Source organism: Chrysochloris asiatica, unplaced genomic scaffold, assembly GCF_000296735.1.
Source record: "Chrysochloris asiatica unplaced genomic scaffold, ChrAsi1.0 scaffold00099, whole genome shotgun sequence".
NCBI classification, from domain to species: Eukaryota; Metazoa; Chordata; class Mammalia; order Afrosoricida; family Chrysochloridae; genus Chrysochloris; species Chrysochloris asiatica.
The window spans coordinates 11,813,390-11,834,875 of record NW_006408617.1 but is presented as its reverse complement, the minus strand read 5'-3'; the positions used below and the strand labels follow the sequence as shown (position 1 = coordinate 11,834,875).

Genomic DNA, 21,486 nt, shown 5'->3' with positions numbered 1-21,486 from the left:
CAAATATCAAAGAGAATTAACCACCATAAACATGTCAGGATATAAATGATTCAGCCTAACCCACCAATATTATAGATTACAAAACCGAAGCCAAAATCTGCATTACAAACAGATCTGTGTTAGAAGAAATACAGCCAGAGCGCTCCTTAGAAGCCAGGATGGCCAGACTTCATCTCTTATACTTTGGACATATTATCAGGAGGGACCAGTCACTGGAGAAGGATATCATGTTTGGTAAAGTGGAAAGATGGAGAGAAAGAAGAAGACCCCAATGGGATGGACTAGCACAGTGGTGGCAGCGATGAGCTCAGGAGTAGCAATGATTGTGAGGTTGGCCCAGGACCAGGCAGTGTTTCATTCTGTTGTACATATAGGGTAGCTATGAGTCGATACTGACTTGATGGCACCTAACAACAACAAGAAGCACATTCCAGATCAAAAATCTCAACCCTACTGACTCTTCCTTTGATGCTGCTTTTTTCATTACACAAACACCTTTCATATTGGCCCAAAATACACTGTGAGATTTGAACAACTTGCTTATCTGTAGAAAAAATATGTCTAAATAAGACAAAATCTACTTTTAACAATCAAACGTGAAAGCCTATAAACTTGAGGAGGCAATTTCCACATTTCTGTAGTAATTTATGTATTTTTATCATTATGTTAATCAAAAATAATAGGTGAGTTATATTATAGTATAGATATATATAAAATAGTGCTATAATTTTACCACTAAGCATTAAAGAATAAGACCAGACTACTTCAGAGTAATTTTGTTAAGACTCATTACTTACTCGACAATGTCCTCATGCAGCCTTATCTCAGGGTAAAATTAATGTCAAAATAATTTCCTATAACTGAATTTATCAAAAATTCATTATTGAGCAACTTAAAACTAGTATGAATAGAACAATTAAATAATACAATGTTAGGAATAAAACATAACACAATTATCTTTTTTTTTTTGTATATAATGTGGCCAAGGTGGGGGGGGGGGATATGTGTCCATGCATATAACATGTATAGGGCACATAGGAAACTCAAAGGCAAGGGTGTTGCACAGTGGCAAAAACTGTATCATGTGTGCATTATTTACATCAACTATTCAATGTAGTGATTATATAACACTCCTGATAAGAAATGTATCAAAATTAAGTCTGAGCCCCCCAAATGAACATGCTAAACAAGAGTTTACCGTAGCCTCTCTTGACTAAAGTTTAATTTTTAATTTCTCTATGAAATCATGGAATTCATTTCAGATATGAACTGTAGCTTCTTAGTTAAAACACAACAATGAACAGAATATCTCAGGCCTAAAGAGGTGGAATGCTGTTCTACCCAAATGATTCCTTAAGTGCCCGTTTCAAAAATTTGATAAATACACTAAGACTATCATGGCAAACGAAGTGTTGAAAGTCTATGACGTCTACTAGAATCTATGGTATTTCACACCTGTCAAATCACTTGAGAGAAGAATGTAAATGAGTCATTTTAATAAAATATCTTTCTTAATAATTATGTCTTCCATTTTTATATATGCTTTGTCCTACATGTGTTACTAACCAAGTTGGTGATACTTATCTGTGTGCATAGTACTTTCAGCAAAAACTCTAAGTCTCAATGATCTTTCAATGTCTGGTTCAAATGCCATGTGGACTAAAAGCTTCAGATTCCACCAGCTAGATACGATTCTAAGCCTCCAAATCTCCTACACCCTTTCTCTGTAGAACTTACTAACACTATCTTACAGTAAATTATCTAGAACACTTCTTATCTGTCAATATCAAAAATCCGATTTTCCCTGCTAGATGAGAAAGGGGTCTAGAGCTCTGACTCAGAAATCAACAGAGCTACATGTAGAAGCAAAAGCAGATGGTTACACAACAAGAACAAGGTGGAAACAGCCAGCAAACTGGCGAGGAATAAAAGGAGCTAAGTGGTATCGACAAAGAAAGAATCAGGCTTGAGAAACGGTCCAAAAGAGTGGCCCAAAATAAAAATAGAATTCACTCACAATAAAGCTAAAAAACAAAAACAAAAAACAAAAATCACAGTAAAGGGCTGGCAAAAGAAAATGGACAAGATAAATAAGAAGGTTAGTATGGCAGAGTCTGGACAAGATCCCAAGACAACAGTATGTAGTAAGATATCTTTGACTAAGCCCATGGGTAGAAAGAAAGTTCTTAAAAGATTCATATCTTTCGAGGCACTAAAGGGCAAGGAGTATGTCTTATATAACTGAATTTAGAATCAGAAGAGCTGAGTTCAAGTGCAAGCTTTGACATTTAATAAAGTATTCTTAAAATATCACAGTATGCTACTAGCTAAACTAATTTTGATCACTTAAAAATTTTTTTTTGATTGAGACCTAGTAACTTTATGCCAACTCTTGGAAAACTTGTTGGATGATATAGACATCAAATAGTATTGTTTTACTTCCATCTTATTTGATTTCTATGTGTAAATCAGGCCAGTAATACTTTCTGCTTTCATTGTTGGAAAAAAAAAAAATCTTCCTTGTGTGTCCATGCTTACATATCTGGCATTACTCAATCTTATTCACACCAAATTTACTCAATGTGTTCCTTATTAGACAAACCTTCTGGTTCATCCAGAAGTTACAAGGGAGCAGTATTAAAAAAAAAAAAAAATGGAGCTTTTAGAATGAGTAAATTAAAGTTCCTTTATCTTTATGCATTTTCTCACTCTCACGTAAAAGTGAGATCTTTTTTAATGAGATATTTAAAAGGTGATGAAGACATATGAATGAGAAAAGGAAATACTTACATATTGGGATTCCTTAGAGAAAAGGCCAAATTTCTGTTTATTATTACTATTAAAGTTCCACTGGAATACTTTAGAAATTAGACATTTGATTTGAAATCCTATAAACTACCATTCAATTTAAGTCCTGGATTTCAACTTATGTTAGGCTTCATTAATTTCTTAAAGCTTGATAAAATAAAAAAATAAGATAAGTTCATTGTGGTGGTCCTTTGACTCAGTTCTGACTCATAGCAAACCTGTATGGGATTTTTGAAGCTGTAAATCTTTATGGGAACAAAAAGCCTCTTCTTTCAAACAAAAACCTGGTGGATTCGAACTGCTGACCTTTGGTTATTAGATAATGTGTAACCCACTATTAGCGTAGTGGTTACGAATCGGGCTGCGAACCTTAAGGCCAGCAGTTCGAAACTACCAGCTGTTCCGCGGGAGAAAGATGAGGCGTTCTGCTCCCGTAAAGATTTACAGCCTCGGAAACCCTGTACAGGGTCGCTATGGGTCGGAACCGACTCGACGGCACTTAGCAACAACAACAACAAACCCACTATGCAACCACAAATGTAAAATAGTGGGATTTTATACAATATACAATATATTCTACATCTATGAATTATATTACTATTTTTATAAATATTTTTAAAATGGAATAATAAACCATATGAAAACCATGCAGCATTAGTTTTATATTTAAGATGAACTCTTCATGACTTTTTCTGTAGTCACACAGTATAATCTCTTAAGTACCTCTGTGGGTGAAAAAATAAAAGGAAATAGACTTTTTGAACAAAAATTGAAGTCCACTTCTACATGTAAAGAATATGGTTTTGCCCAAAGAGAAGAGTGGACTCTGTTCCCAGATCTTGAGAAGTAACATATAAAGCCCAGAATTTCTAGAATGAGTAGGGTGTCTTTATTATTCATGGTAAGCTATGTGATACACCCTGGCCTCCAGAGGACAGACAGGGCTGAGAACTGAGTTCAATCCTGTGGACAACCAATCAACCATGCCTATGTACTGAAATTCTAATAAAAACTCTGGACACTCAAAACTCACATGAGCTTCCCTGGTGGCACGGTCACACATCCATTCTAAGAAAGGGATACATCTTGAGGACAGTGGAAGCTTTGTGTCTGTAACCCTTCCAGACTCTACCCTATGTGTCTTTTCCTATGGTTTGATTTTAATGTATCCTTTTAATATCTTAAGTAACAACTATAACCATGAGTATATATAACAGAAAGTTCTTATAACAGCTTCCAGTGAGTTCTGTTAGTCATTTTAGCAAATTATTCAGTATGAGAAGAGTTTTAAAAAACCCTAAACTTGAAGTTGGTGTCAGAAGTGATTTTCCCTCCCTCTCCCTCCTAACTAACTAGATAGAAGATATATGTTGAAGGAAAACTAAAAGGAAGTAAAAGCAGTCTTTTAAGACTCTTCTCTTTGCAGTTTAGTTAACTCTTGCTGTTGTTAGTGCTGTCGAGTTGGTTCCGACTCATAGTGATCCTATACAGGGTTTCCAAGGAGCAGCTAGTGGGTTTGAACTGCTGACCTTGTGGTTCTCAGGCCAATGCTGATCCTACAGCGCCACACCGGAATCCAGTTAACTCTAGGTACCATCTAATATAACAATTTCTAAAATTATTAATGCCAAACAGCAATTAAGAAAATATTAAGAATTTTTTTTTTACAACTAAAACTACAGATCTGATTTAAACAGACTATAATCTAGAAATCCTAAATACAACTTTCCCTAAATGGTATCCCTAAAGCATACCATTAGATCACTAGGTATGAACAGGGATTAGAGGCACATCAAGGTGAATATTAAATCTTCAGTAAAAAGTTCATTCTAATTCCTTAAAATTCTAGGAATCAATTGATATTCCAAAATAAAATATTAAAAGTTTAATACAACTATTAAGATTTTTAAAAAACACCTCAGTTTAAATTTCATATGTTTATGTCTTTATATTGCACACAATCTTGAAAGCAACCCAAAATTGTATACATAAGACAGGGCCCCATTGTGTATCTTTTAAAAATAATACAGGGCAGCTTGGTAATACAAACTTTAGTCAAAAGGTTGGTGGCTCAAACCCATCATGAGGTACCTCAGTAGACAATCTGTTTATGACAGGTCACAGCCTCGAAAACTCTATGGAGCAGTTCTACTCTGCACTCGTGGGCTCACCATGACTCAGAACTGACTCAATGGTAATGAACAACAACAATATATATATTTATTTTAAACCAAAATGTATTGATTTAAAATTAATGCCTTATTTTCAGTATTTTAAGAGTATATGTTCATTTTGCAAAAGAATTCAATATATGTTTCAAACAAGTTTTACTTCTGACTAGGTATTATTTTAACTTCAGTGCTTTCTGTCACCATGAATTGACGATAAACCTCTGGACTTTGAATTGATTCTGATTCATATCAACCACGTAGGATAGAGTAGAACTGCTCCATAGGATTTCCAAAGCAGCTAATCTTTATGGAAACAGACTGCTGCATCCTTCTCCTGTGGAGCAGCTGATGAATTTGAATGACCAACTCTTTAGTTAGCATCTGAGTTCATTAACCAGTGCTCCAGGGCTCCTATAATTAGCTACATGTGACATTTAATAATAGTACTCACATTATTCTCTAAACAATGACTAATAGTGACATCAAAGCCATGGTCACAAGAACCTAAGTTTAAGTTCCAAATTACATTTCCATCAAATATTAAAACCCCCACCACCACTGAGTCGATTCCAACTCATAACGACCCTTTCGGACAGAGAACTGCTTCAAGTTCTGTACTTGAACTGCTTCTGTTCTTCAACTGCTTCCAAGGCTGTACATCTTTATAAAGCCTACTGCCTAATCTTTCTCCCATAGAACTGGTAGGTTCAAACCACCAGCCTTTCAGTTAGCAGTTTAACCCACTATACTACAAAAGAATTAGGGAAACATGTTCATTTCACACAGTGAATTATATTCACAAATGCAAACACAAGTTTAATAAATTTTAGCATGTACATCATTATAAAGTACAAACATCTTTGTTAATAAATACTGTTACAGAATTAAGGAACCTGATGGTGTTGTAGGCTGAGCACTGGACTGTTACCATAATGTTGATAGTTCAAATCCATCAGTTGCTCTGAGGGAGAATGACGAGGCAGTGTGCTTTTCTAAAGATTTACAATCTTGGAAACACTATACAGGACCACTATGAGTCACAATTGACTCAACAGCATAGATGGGTGGTTCATGAGGTCAATCAGGATGCAAAATGATCCTATAATACAGGGAACCCCTCCATAGGGTTCAAGTCTTTACAAAAGCAGACGGTTTCATCTTTCTTCAACAGAGTGACAGGAGGGTTACAAAAACTGACCTTTTGGCTAGTTTTGACTAGCAGTCCAATGCTTAACCCACTGTGCCACCAGGACGTTGTAAATCTACTGTTACTGTTGTTAAGTGCTGTTGAATTGGTTCCAACTGACGGCGATGCATGTAGAGTTTCTGAGGAGTGGTGGGTGGCTTTGAAGCACTGATCCTGCAGTTAGCGTTTATCCTACAGCACTACACCAGGACTCTTGTTAATTAATGTTGCTGTTGTTAAATGCTGCTGAGTTGGTTCCAACCCATAGTGACACCTATAGGGTTTTGAGGAGCAGCTGGTGAGTTTGAACTGCCGACCTTGTGGCTGAAATTGACCTTGTGGTCCAGCGCATTATCCTGCAGCACCACAACAGGACTTCTGTTGATTAACAGTAGGGTGTGTGTGTATGTGTGTGTGTGTGTGTGTGTGTAATCTATGTATATATAAGAGGCCTTCAAAAAGTTTGTGGGAAAAACGAAATTGAAGACAATGGAAAATTTCCAAAAATTTCTTGAAGCCCCCTTGTATACACACACATACAACACACAAAAACCTGTGGGCAAAACAAGTTATCTTTATAAAAACCTTTTCTTAAATCCAATCAGTACAAAAATTATTTTAAAAATTTTAAGTCAGAGCAGATAAGAGTGTAGTGAAGCTCACCTTCAGCAAAACCAAGGAATACCAGGCGAAGCGGGTTCAGAGCAGAGCTCCAAAACTCTGAGCCACATAGGTAGGAATATTTTTAAAGTTTGAAGGTTTATAGCCAGAGAAACTTGTAGCGGAAGTAAGAAATCACGTACTTTTGAATCTGCCGGGCTTGGCAGCCCAGAACTGACAACCTGGGTGAGACCAAACGGCAAGACCAAGTGAGGGAGTAGACCCACCACGGAATAATGCCAGCTGGAACCTTGGAGCAAAGGTGGACAATACACTTTGTCAGTTTTGCTTTGTTCTGATTTTTTTGGGGGGGCGGGTATCTGTTCATTAATCCCCCACTGTTTGCACACCTTCATTCTGGTGCCTAAAGGGGGTGTCTGAGCGAGTAGATACTCCCTCACCCCCACCAATGCTGGGTTCTTCTGCCACGCATGTGCACAGATACTCTCTGCATTTAAAGTTAAAGGCAGCCCAAGAGCCGGCCCTGAACTGTTTTTTTAATAGGGAAAAGGCCAGAACAAGGGGTATGGAGAGGGAAAGAGAGTTTAAAAACACAACAGGACTAAAATTAAATCCTGAGGTACCAGCATAACAACCAACAGTGGCATCTTGAAATTTATCAAGCACCTTTGAAGGCAAAAAGCTGAAAGAGGACAGTAAAATCATACTCATATTAGGCTACAGATTTTTTGTTTTCTTTCTATCCCTCCTCTTCCTTTTCTGTGATTATAGACTACAGTATCCAATCTAGTATTGTTGTTGTTGTTGGTTGGTTTGTTTGGGGGATTTTTGGTGGTTTTTGTTTTGTTTTGTTTTTCTTGTTTTTTAGCTGTTGCTGTTTTGCTGTTTTATGTTCCCCCTTTTACCTTTTGGGGACTCTTTCTCTCCTTATATTACCCAAGAAGAGACAACAACTGCTGGCATACAGTCAAGCTACAATCACACTCTATAACAAAATCCAGGCAAGAACCAATACCAACTACCATACACCAGGGAGGCAGACAACACCTGTGAAAGTTACTCTGAAGTAAGCAATAAAAACAGTACAAAGGAAAGCCCACATCCTGATCACACCTACCTGGAAGCAATCAGAAAGCATAAAAAATACCAAAACACACACTAAATTAAATATTAAGGCCACAGATAAACACTGAATATTCCCAAGAAGCAAAAGCAGATATCAGCACATGTCCAGGGGAAAAAAAAAAATGTCTGAGACAAATGACCTAGAGGTAGACCTGGACTACATTCTGGAAGGAGAGAAGGCCTTGGAAATGCTGAGAAGGAATTCAGAAAAATGATTATAAAATGTTTCAAAACACTTTACAATGGAGTTGAGACAAATACAGAAGAAGTCAGGAAAGCACTACAGGAACAATCAAATAAGATAGCTACAGCATTGGGAACAATTCAAAACCTACAGAAAGAGGTCCAAACAATCAATAATAGAATATCAGAAGGCGTAGAATAGAAGAGACGGAAGGCAGAACTAGTGAGTCGGAAGACAAATCTCTCAATACCACTAAGATACAAGAGCAAGCAGAAAAAAGAATAAAAATATCTGAAGAAGGTCTAAGATTAATGTTGGACAACATGAAGAGGAATAATTTAAGAATTATCGGCATTCCAGAACAGGAAGAATCACACAAGTCCACAGAGGAAATAGTTGAAGAACTGCAGGAAGAAAATTTTCCTAACATCCTGAAAAGTGAAAAGATAAACATTAAAGAAGCTGAATGAACCCCAGGAAGGATAGACCCCAAAAGAAAATCATAAAGACAGATCATAATCAAGCTCTCCAAAATCAGAGGAGACAATCCTGAAAGCAGCTAGGGGAAAGAGAATTATTACATACAAAGGCAAGCAAGTCAGATTAAGTTCAGATCTCTCAGCAGAAACCATGCAAGCAAGAAGACAATGGGGAAACATATATAAAACCCTGAAAGAAAAAAAAACTATCAACCAAGAATCCTTTATCCAGCAAAGCTATCAGTCAAATATGATGGTATAATCAAATCATTCCAGGACAAACAGAAGCTAATGGATTTTGCCAAAGCCAACCTTGCACTACAAAACATCTTAAAGGGAGTTCTGTGGACTGAGAACCAACGACAACAGACAACAGCCAGAGATTGACATACGTGGTAGCAACTCCCAGAAATAAATAGACAGAAGGAAGAGTTGAGAACAGAACAAAACTGTAAGAACAAACTCAGAGAATCTGGGAGGTCAGTCTATGATCAAAACAATTACACCCTCCATACACAGAGTAGACAGGGTTAGGCAACTTGGAAATTGGCTACCCAAAGTGTGCAGGGGGACTACAAAGGCAAGAAGTGACTGGCTTACAAGCTTTCAAGAGGGAGCCTAGATCCAGAGGGCATGGAGGAAGGCAGAATCTCTACTGAGTAGTATCCAATCTGTCTGGGTGGGACTGATTAAAGAAGATGTGGCTAGCACTCCTGTGGTACAATAGTGAATAGTTACTATCAGGACTGACTGTGAGGGTTGGATATGTAAAGGTAGATGTTTTGTAGCAAAAGGAGGGGAGTGGTTGACTTTGCAGTCCAAGAGCAGAGGGCCCTGGGACCAGTGGAGTGCAGGACCCTACCCAGAGAAACAGTGATGTCAGAGATAGAGACAGAGACAATGACGTGGAGAGATGGAGTAGCTGAGAACTCTAGACCCAGAGAGGTAGAGGGGCTGTGTGCTGACAACCAGGGGGCAGGCTGCAGGTATACCATTTAGTGGGTTGATGATGCATGAGGGGATTGTGACCAAGGCAATGTAACGATACATGATAGGATGAATGCAAAGCTAATGTTCTCCCATGTAAACTATCATATAATTCACAATAAAACATTTTTTAAAAAATTTTAAGTTAGAGGATAATTTTTTAAATCAAGAATAATACATTGTTTTATTGCAACTCTGATCAGTACAGTATATATGACATTTATTTACTATGTAATTAAATTGGTAAGTGCTGTCAAGTCAGTTCTGATTCAAAGCAACCCTGTATAGGGTTTCCAATGAGCAACTAGTGGATTTGAACCTTCTGCCCTTGTGGTTAGCAGTCCAGTGCTTATCCTACAGTGCCACACCAGGACTCTGTGTAATTACTATTGTTGTTAAGTGCTGTTGAGTTGGTTCTGATTCAACAATCCTGTATAGGGTTTCTGAGGAGCAGCTGGTGGGTTTGAACTTCCAACCTTGTGGATAGCAGTCCAGTGCTTATCCTATAGTGCCACACCCAGACTCTGTGATATTATTGCTGTTGTTGTTAAGTACTGTCAAGTTGGTTTCAAGGAACAATTCCTAAAGAACAGTTGGTAGGTTTGAACTGTCGACCTTGCAGCTAGCAGTCCAGTATATATCCTACAGTACCACACCAGGACTCCACCATGTATTACAGATAAAACTAAATTTTCATATGATTTTTCTAAGTACAACATTAACCATTTAAAGTATATAGTACTATTCAAACTGATCATAATAAGATAAAAACAATTTGAAAAATATACACGGTCACGCAGAGCTAGCACCCAGGCCTGCAATCAGGCTCCAGTCTTCTCAGCCAAGCTTTCTGAGGGAGTGGGTGGACAGCATGGGTGGTAAAATACCACTTGCTACTCAGAAAGCAAAATCAGAAGAGAATACCAAGGAAGAAAAAACAGATAATAAGAAGCCAGAAAAAAGCATAAAGACAGATGAACCATCAAGTGAAGAAAGTGATCTAGAAATTGACAGTGAAGGTGTGATTGACCCAGATACCGATGCCCCTCAAAAAATGGGAGATGAAACGGTAGAGATAACTGAAGAGATAATGGATCAGGCAAATGACAAGAAAGTGGCTGCCATTGATGCCCTCAGTGATGGTGAACTACAGAAAGCCATCGACTTGTTCACAGATGCCATCAAATTGAATCCTCGACTGGCCATTCTGTATGCCAAGAGAGCCAGTGTCTTCATCAAATTACAGAAGCCAAATGCTGCCATCCGAGACTGTGACCGAGCCATTGAAATTAATCCTGATTCAGCTCAGCCCTACAAGTGGCGAGCGAGGCAAAGCACACAGACTTCTGGGCCATTGGGAAGAAGCAGCACATGACCTTGCTCTTGCTTGTAAACTGGACTATGAGGAAGATGCTAGTGCAATGCTGAAAGAGGCTCAACCAAGGACCCAGAAAACTGCAGAATATCAGAGAAAGTATGAGCGAAAATGTGAAGATTGAGAGATCAAAGAAAAAATAGAAAGGGTTAAGAAGGCTAGGGAAGAACATGAAAGAGCCCAGAGGGAGGAAGAAGCCAGAGGACAATTCGGGAGCTCAGCCTGGCTCTTTTCCAGGTGGTTTTCCTGGGGGAATGCCTGGTAATTTTCCTGGGGGCATGCCTGGACTCAATGAGATTCTTAAGTGATCCAGAGGTTCTTGCAGCTATGCATCCAGAAGTTATGGTGGCCTTCCAGGATGTGGCTCAGAACCCGGCAAATATGCCCAAGTATCAGAGTAACCCTAAGGTCAAGAATCTCATCAGTAAATTGTCAGCCAAATTTGGAGGTCAAGCCTAAATGTCTTCTGACAAAGCCCTTATTGAAGGAAAAGCAACCTAGAGCATTCTGTGGATGTCGCAATAATACAAAACAGTGTACCTCCAACCTTTGTCAAGAAAGCTGGGGTGCTCTGAGACCACCCTTTCCTGCAGCCCCAATGCAACTGAGACATTTTCACTCATTTGTCATTAGGATATTCATTCAGACAATGTTTTCCTACTAGCAAGTACAAACTTAAAACTGTTTTTAAACTTTAAAGTACACAAAACAAAAGGATGTGCTGATTCCTACATTTTTTGTTACTAATCATTTTATTTGGCTCTTTTGTATTGGTCGGGCAAGGAAGATCCTTAAGTGTAAAAGATTGATCATGCTAGCTTGAGTGAAATAAAGATTTACCAGGCAGAGTTGAAAAAAAAAAAAAAAAACAATTCGAAAATACAGCAAACTATAACTCTACCAGTATGTGCTTTCAAAATGACACAATAAGGAATAAAACAGAATTCAGCACTTACTTAAACAAGACCTTTTGCCTGCTGTGCTTGCACCACCTGAACACAAATTCCCTCCTCGATGAATTAGCTCAAGTTCCAAGTTGGTTCTGTAAGTAAAGCATTAAAATATATTTCAGCCATTAAGCTGAATAATAGATGCTTTAAAATTTTTTACTCACATGCTTGAATCGACCTAAATAAGAATTCTTCAACTTTATTATTTGCAAAAGAACAGTTTATACATTATCAGTAATAATGATATTTTATCTGAAATTTAGAAATAAAAATAACAGTTTATCCATCCTAACTTATATATTCATATTTGTACCTGCAAAAAATTGCACACATAACAGTGTAATTATTGCAAAGTCCCAACTGATAGCAAATACTAAAAACTTTAAGGAAAGTTTAAGGAAAACAAACAAATTGCAAAATATTTCATAAACCTGCAATATAAATATGACGAAACAATTTATACTCCAACTGTCAGCCACTGGGTTGGTTACTACTATTATATAAAGTAAAAGGGCATAGCAATTTTTCTATAAGAAAATTATATCACTCATTGTAACTTAGATGATAACTTGAAATTGGCATTAAAAAATAAAATTACTATTATCACAGTGACTATAAACAACACATGCAATTAAAAGCAATTTCTTTTATGGATTTTCCAAAATTAGTTTATTAAAATATACTAATTATTGACATTGCTAAACATAAGTACTGCTCATATGAAATCTACAATAGCAACAAATTTTAACTTACCAAATGGAAATAGCTAACAAAATCACATTTTTAAAAATTAAATTGATGCAGAATCTAAAGATTTACTCAAAATATAACAGATTTACTAAAAAACTAATAGCCAATTATATATTTCAGAATAATGAATAAAAATTTTGAGTGATAATTTAAATTGTGTATTTTATTTCAATAGTATTAATAAACTTAAACATACTTTTTTTCCTACTGAAGAAATAGAAGCCTAATTTACTGTATAAACTTTCATTAAAAACACAATTAAAATATTATTGGGGGAAAAAAAATCCTGAATAAACTAGTTTATACCCAAAACTGAACTGAACACATTGAACATTCTTAGTGAGACAATATCCTGGTGTGGCACTGTAAGATAAGCACTGGACTATTAACCGCAAAGTCAGCAGCTCCAACCCACCAGCCACTCCTTGGAGACCCTATACAGGATTAATAAGAGTCTGAACTGACTCGATGGCACTTAACAACAACAACATCTCCTCTTTCAAATAAAGCAAATTTAAGCTTACTCTTTGCAAATGAATTCAAGAAAAAATATTATCCTAGTCTATTTAAATCAAAACCTTTTGAACTGTTTTTTGTTAGATTTTGCACACAAAGTACTTTGAAATTATAATTGCACATAAGTATTTATAAATTCAAATTGTTAAAAATACTAATATTCTTACATCTGTAGATTTTGCCACCCATTCCTAGAGGAATGCCTTAATCCTCTCTACTCAGGGGGAAAAAGCAATTTAACATTGATAATGTTCCTGCTCAGAGCTCCATCTGGTTGCTGCTGATAAGGGCATCTGTGTGACAAGGGAATTTTCTACCCTTCAGGCAATTTGCATTGCTCACTGAACTTCTAAAAACCTACCAGCAAGGAAGCAGGGACAAGGATTTCATATTAGTGGACAGAAAGCGAGCGGAGACCAGCATGTGTTCCTTCATCAAGGGAATATAAATGAGATCAATATATTTTGTTTTCACAAATCTTCTGTTGCCTATCTGTAGAAAAAAATTAATGGCTATATTCTCTTATAAAAACTAAGATTTCCTAGATAGTACTTTTAAATGAGCTAACCAGAAACATGAACAATTCTTACAAATGAATGTCCAAACCAGAATGTCAACTTTTATTTCACCACAATTTGCAAAAGTATTCATTAAAACATTCATATAATAACATTTCTGTTAATTCAACCAGGAAATACTTTTAGAAATGACAAGCATGTAACCAAGAATCTGATTTTATAGAAAAAAAAAGTGCTAAATCTAATTATTTCAGATCAACATTCCTTCTGAGTTAAAAATCACAAACTACCTGTTCAAAATGTTAATACCATATAAAATCTGTGACTTAAAAATTTCAATGTTACAAGTCATAAACATAAACCTTATTTTGATTGCATTAAATTGACACTTCATTAAGAGTAAAGTACAAAATTTTCTATCAAAAACTATATTCAAATTGCTGTAGTTAAGTGCTGTCGAGTCAGTTCCTACTCATAGAAAGCCTGTATAGGGTTTCCATGGAGTGGCTGGTGAGTTTGAACCACTAACATTGCTGTTCTAACCAACCGTGAGTTTGAGTGCTTATACTACAGCGCCACACCAGTTTGGAAGAAAAAAAAAGAAGAAAATGTCTATATTTGAAAGAATGATGAGAAGTACTGCTTCCCTTATAATAATAATAATAATAACAATATATAATACCTATCTAGAGCCCTGGTATAAGGATAAGCACTAGACTGGTAACTACTACAAGGTTGCAAGTTCAAAACCACCAAGCCACTCTTGGAAACCCTAAACTGGGCCATTATGATTCAAAACTGACTCAAAGGCACTTTAACAACATCCTGTGCAGAGAGTCGCCATAAGTCAACCCAACAGTAGCTAAGAACAATCATGGTTGCCTCTTAAATGTATTCTTACAAAAGTCCTCGAAGTATGCTCTAGAATATACTCTATATGCATATATATTTATGTGTGTAAACTAAAGTATGGAATTCTGGTGTGGTGCTGTAAGATAAGCACTGGACAACAGGTCAGTTTGAACCACAAGGTCAGTGGAAATCCTATACAGGGTCTCTATGAATCAGAACCAAATTGATGGCACTTTAAAACAACTAGAGTACAAACACACATACACACTCTCTCTCTCTCTCTCTATATATATATATATACACACATACACACATTATATATATATATGTAATGTATATATATACCATAGTGTGGCACTGTAGGCTAAGTACTGGACTGGTAACTTCAAGGTCAGCAGTTGAAACCTTCTAGGAAACCCTATATAAGTCAGAACCAACTCTACAGCAAAACAAAAACATACATATCTATATCTACCTACCTATATCTATACATGTTGGCATGACCAAAGTCTGTTCTGCCTCTATCCTCATTTGGCATCAACTTCTATTTATTTAGAGGTAAATTCGAACAACTAACACATGTACACAAACATAATAATATAATGGAAAGAACAAGGGCTTTACAAAAAGATCTGGCCTTAAGGCCTGAGCTTTGAGCTAGTTATCAATTTCTAAAAGAAAAGAATTCCTACCACAGCCTACATGATTCACACCACAAAACTCAGCTTAAATTCTAACTCTTCCAAGAAGTCTTTCTGGAACAACAAAAAAAGCATTTCCATATACTTTAGGTTTCAATTTGCTTATCTTTTCTTTTTCTATGTGACATCGTAAAGTAGCAAATGATATTTTTAAATAGGTTGATGTATCTCTGTTTTGTCTCTCCAACTAAACTGCAAATCCCTGGAGAGCAGGGGGCATTTCAGATATAGCTTTTTTCAGATATAAATTCACCATGGTACCTAGCAAAGTACAAAAAACATTTTTAGGACTTAATAATCTCTTTGCTTTGCAGTCAATAATTAGATTTTCTTTAGTCTTTACAGTTTATTCTTTTTCGTTTGCTGACCCTGCTATTGTCTTAAATCCAGCAGTGACAAAAAATACATATATAGAGAGAATTATTTCTTTTCAGAAAGAATATTTGCTACTTTAAAAAGGATTTATAATTTGGTATTTTAGCATGTGTTTGTTTTATGTCTAACATAATTACAAAGTTTAACCTTATAATAATACAACACATGTATAAAGTGGAGTCCTAGTGTGGTGCTGTGGGTTAATATGCAGGACTACAATGTCATTTTGAACCTCAAGGCCGGTGGTTCAAGCTCACCAGCTGCTCCTTGGAAATCCTGTACAGGGTCGCTATGGAGCGGAACTAACTTGATGGCACTTAACAACAACAATGTATAAATTACGTTGCACTCATTCTATTGAACAGTTTATTCAGTCATGATTTAAAGACGTCTGGTAGTATAGTGGTTACAAATCGGGCTGTGAACTTTAAGGTCAGCAGTTCAAAACTACCAGCTGTTCCACGGGAGAAAGATGAGGCTTTCTGCTCCCATAAAGATTTACGACCTCGGAAACCCAGTACAGGGTCACTATGAGTCGGAACCGACTCTACTACCACCACTCCATCTGTATCTCAGTTATTCGTGCTTCATCTTCTTTCAGTTCAATATTTCTTAATTATTTGAAGCCAAGTACTACTCATCAATACCTCTAAGCCTATATGTAACTTAGAGTCCTAGTATGGTGTTGTAGGATAAGCACAAGGTTGGTTTGAAATGCAAGGTCAGCAGTTCAAACTAACCAGCCACTCCTCAAAAAACCTATACAGGGTAACAATAAGTCAGAAACAACTCCACAGCACTTAACAACAACAATATGTATAGCCTGGTTCTAAATGTCCTTGGAAACATAAACTACTGAAATTCGTGTCATTCATTGTCTCACTAATGAAATAAATGAATTGATATTTAAGTGAAGAAAGCTTCCTTTACCAAAATTAATTTTCCATAACCCATGTGAATAACTGATACATGCAACTGAATGTTTTCAGGAAATACATCAAAGTTTGGATGTAGTGATTTTGATTGATTTTAATGCAAACAAAAAAGAGAACATTCCAATAGTTTCTATTCTGCGACCCTCAGAAAATCCTCCAAGCCTTCATCATACAAATAAAATGAAAACAAACAGCTGTTTACTGTCCTACCAAAAAATGAGCTCTAAAACAATGTAAGGAAATTGCTTTACTTGTTAGTTCCCTACTAGAAATATTTTGTTCCTAAATACCAAAAAATGTATGTTCACTGATAAAGAGCAAACAAAATTACGTATTCAGTTAGCAGCAAACAACTCTGAGGCACTAGGTTGAACTCCCTTCATATTACTAATGTCAAATACAAATGAATTAGCAAATTCTAAGGAATTTAAAAATCACTGTATCTCTGCATCAAAAGAAAGATGAGGCTTTCTACTTCAGCAAAGATTTTAAAAGCCTCAGAAACCCTATACAGGGTCGCTGTGAGTCAGAATCAACTTGATGGCACTTAACAACTTATTGATGCATTTTAACTTAAAATAAATTTACTGCTGAATATTTTATTTAAATATTTCTAAATATTTTAATACTTACCTTATAGGAATAAATATTTCTGTTATTATAAATAGGAATTCTAGTGGAGTAAACACTGGGCTGCTGACCACAAGTCAGCATCACAAAACAAACAGCCGCTCTGAGGAAATAAGCTGAGGCTGTTTGCTGCTATAAAGATTTACAGTTTTGGAAACTGTAAGTAAGGAGCAGTTCTACTCTGTCCTAGAGGGTCACTATGAGTCGGAATTGACTCAATAGACGGGGATTAAAGTGATTTTCATAAATATTTATAAAATAAGGCTATTTAAGTATAAAGTTAGGCATACAGTAGGTATAAAGACCTGATTTCCTACCTTGAGAATATTACATTCTATTCTAAGTAAGAGAGCATGGTGGCTTTGTAGGGTAAGCACTGGACTGCAAACCACAAGGTTGGCAGTTGAGCTCACCAGCTGCTCTGTGGGAGAAAGATAAAGCTTTCTGCTACTATAGAGATATACAGCCATGAAAACCCTACACAGGGTCACTATGAGATGGAACTGACACGGCAGCACTTAACATCAACAACAACAACATTCCAAATAAAATACAACATACTTTTTTACTTCAATTTGTATTTTTAAGTCTATTTGTTTTTTGTTATATTGTTTTTAACAATATAAGTAAAACTTAGTGAAGATATGCAACCCCACTGTAAGAATTCTGAAATGATCTGGGTAATTCCAACCAAAAGATAATGAGGTTTTTAAAGACTTCCCACTGCCACTTTCTGAATTATGATTTTGCTACTGTAAATTTGCCATTGGGGACCAGAGAAAGGTGAGGTGAAAAGCACATTTCTATTTTCCTACCTACATTCTTAGTAAAACATTTGCCATCTGTCCTTGTATACTGTATAATACTTCCTCTATAAAATGGGGGGGAAATCAAAATGCGTTGATCCAAAAAGTTTATCGACTATCACTAAAGTTTTATTCTAGATGTAATTTACATATTTAAACCAAGAAACGGTCGTTAAGTGCTGTCGAGTCGATTCCAACCCATAGCAACCCTGTGTAGGGTTTCCGAGGAGCAGCTGATGAGCTTGAACCGCTGATCTTGCAGTTCAAATGGCTTTGCAGTCTGGTGCATTAACCTACATCACCATACCAGGACTTCACAGGAGGCCAAGAAATATGTATCTAAAAATGCACTAAATTTAAATAAAACAATCTGATTTACCATAATGTAATAAAGATCATTTCCATTCAATCAGGATGTTCTTATAAGGCCAATTCTAGTAAGAACCAGAAGTAATAAATTCATGATCTGATGACATAAATGTATATATTTTAAAAAGATAATTAAGCCTACAATTATTCCATTCTCCTATAACTTTGTAACTTCAATATTATACAGAATTTTACAAAAATCTAAAACCTTGGCAAGATTAAATTGGATTTTGTTTGGTTTTCACATACAGTACACTTTACTCAAAGTATGTAAATAATTGGTAAATCTTTAGAAACAAAATATTAAATTGATATGTTTTCCTAAAAGTATGGGTATATACAACAATAATCTAATAATATGCAAAAGTTTAAAAGTTATTTCCCAACCCATTAGGTCCTTTTCATCTACCCCTATCCAGCACTTGCATTCTCTTGCTTGCTGCCAAATTTTCCAAGTTTGATTGCAATTTTACTAAGATCTGTAGACTAAGTACAGTTTTTGTCCTACTCTACCACTAATATTTCACATGACATCAGTTACATATCTCCCAAAATCTTATCTATTGCATTACTGTTTGGACAGAATATGAAGTATGTGTCCAGGGATATACAGTATCGGTTTTGGAAGAATTAAGTTTACAAGTCTGTAACTGTTTCTGCTTTCCCACAATTTACTTCATTAATGGTTCTCCATTTTCACAAAATTAAGTTCTCTTAAATTCCTACATGGAACTACCCCTTACGTATTAAAAACGTATTCAGTCTATTGGGCGAATCCTTCCTCATCTGAAAGATGAGAAACACATACTTATGACTGTTCTCTTGAGTTTCCTACAAATACATTTTAAGATCAGGGTTGATCTCTAGCATCCCTCTACTTTGATCTGATTTCCTAAACCACCCATAGTCTAGGACAGTACTAGAGCTTTCACTCGGTTAAAATAAACCAACCAAATCTACTCCCTACTGCCCTCGGTGTCCCATAAGTAACATGTTTTAGTGCATTACGATGCTTTAGTTCTTAGTCTTACCATGTTTTGACTTGACTTGAACAATCTCACTCATACACAAGAGAGCATCAAAAAGAGCATGTAATACACACAAGCCTTGGTGGATATATTGTTGTTGTTTAGTGTCGTCGAGTAGGTTCTCACTCAGAGCAACCATGTATAGGGTTTCTAAGGAGTGGCTAGTGGATTTGAACCGGAGACCGTAGCGGTCCAGTGCTTATACTATAGCGCCACACCAGGACTCCAGGGATACCTGCCCCAAAATATCAATAATATACTTTCCCCCACGTAACACTCATAAAATGATGCCAAGATTTCATTAAAATAAAAGCTTTCAGGAAAGGAAAGAAACCTACACATTTACAATCCTATTGGAGGTCCTAAAACTAACCATCATTTCAAACAACATTAGAAATATTCATTCTTCCTTTACATAAATATCAATGATGACAAGTAAAGATTAAACAACAAAACCAACAATAATATATGCAAATATAAAATAATATACCTACCTAGCAACAGAGTACATAAAAAGAAAATCATTATCTGGTGAGCCTGGGTTCTTGCTATAGTCTCTATATTTCTTCTGAGTGGTATTTTTGATATCTTTCATTACAGATTCCATCTCTTTACTTAAGTTGGTTTCTGACTATAAAAAAATGCAAATATACATATAAAGTTTATTTATATTCACTTCTCTAATAGCCTATTATTTCAATGTTTATGGCATGAATACATTAAGAAATTACAGTTCAAAGGTCAAAACAGATATAACATAGCTATCCACTGAACACAGACTTAGAGAGCAGAAATATAAAACTAATCAAGATATTTTTAATTTTAGTGATCTTTCATCCTAATTTTATATTGTAGCTAACATTATAATCCAGTCATTAATTATACAAAAGAATCCAGTGAGTAGATGTTATTGAAATAATATTTTATAACAAAAAAATTTCTAAGTTTATTTTAAAAATCTGATTGTTATTTCAGTTTATCTTTAAAAAGAAAATATCAATGTTTCTTATTTTAGCATATCTTAAATACATACAATTTTAGATTTACAAAAGGAGAACAAAAATCGCAAATTCTAAAATTAGTCTCCACTTCAAAAGGGCATTGCCAGGAGATGAATCTTTCTAAGGAGATTTAAACTATGACTTCTAATTCAGAAGTCAAATATCGCGTCAGGGGCAGCTGTCACTTCTCTCAGGTTCATAAACTAAATCTCTAAGAAAGATGAAATAGTTCAAGAATTAAATCAATAAGTCCTACTGGGTGGGATGAAAGGTAGGCTCACTTATTCCAAACACCATGTAGACTGATATATACATAACAGTTTAATTGATTATATATTTTTCAACCATGTACACATAACACACACACTCAAACCTACGCACACTCACACCTCCAAACACACAGTTTCTGTGTGTGTTATATATAATCTTATTCCTATTATTCATAGTGGGCACATTTTTTAAATGATTAGATTACATTTTAAGCTGCAAGAAATAATAATGTGCCAGGATTTGGGTTTTTTTTGTTCTTCTATGTTTTAACTACTTCAACATTTAAAAATAATCTTATTTACCTAGGCTTATGTGCTTCTATGATCTAGAAAACATTAAAGTTGTAACAACTTACACAAAATATAGTTTTTGACAGTAATTTGTTCTATTATTTCCATTTAAAAAAATTTTTATAACCACAACAGAAGATAAAAAACATTAAAAGCAATTTTTACTACATCAGTAAAGGTCCAGAACAAAATGATCGCTGAAAAGCGTAGCCAAGCAAACCAGGATATATATACCCGACACTGATGCTTACAGTGAAAGCCCCTGGCCGTCCCTGCAGCTCCTCCACTTCCTTTATGAGATCTTGTATGCTTTTGTTACTAGGACGTTGCCATGGGATATTTTCCACAGTGCTTCCAGGATAACAAGGAAGAACACTGTTAGCAAATTGCCTACAGAGTGGACATGTAAATTCTCCTTTGTCCACTGAGAAACCTTGGAGAACTTGGTCATTCTAAAAGAGAAAATCAACATATAGATGTATGATATACACATTGACAGAAAACAAAAATTAAGCTATCACATTTCATAGCAAATTCATGAACCATTAAAAGAAGAAAA

The 21,486-nt window shown here is 35.7% G+C and overlaps 1 protein-coding gene and 1 pseudogene across 1 annotated transcript in view; one reads left to right on the top strand and one right to left on the bottom strand.

Annotated features, from left to right (window-relative positions):
* UBR3 (ubiquitin protein ligase E3 component n-recognin 3 (putative)) overlaps positions 1-21,486 on the bottom strand; it is a 247,525-nt gene that overhangs the window by 49,658 nt on the left and 176,381 nt on the right. Inside the window, exons 28-30 of the mRNA XM_006867038.1 lie at positions 21,179-21,379; positions 19,861-19,997; positions 11,893-11,978 (exon numbers count right to left, since the gene is read on the bottom strand). Coding sequence (XP_006867100.1) covers positions 11,893-11,978; positions 19,861-19,997; positions 21,179-21,379 — 424 coding nt within the window. The remainder of the gene's footprint in view (positions 1-11,892; positions 11,979-19,860; positions 19,998-21,178; positions 21,380-21,486) is intronic.
* LOC102813175 lies at positions 2,078-11,395 on the top strand (annotated as a pseudogene).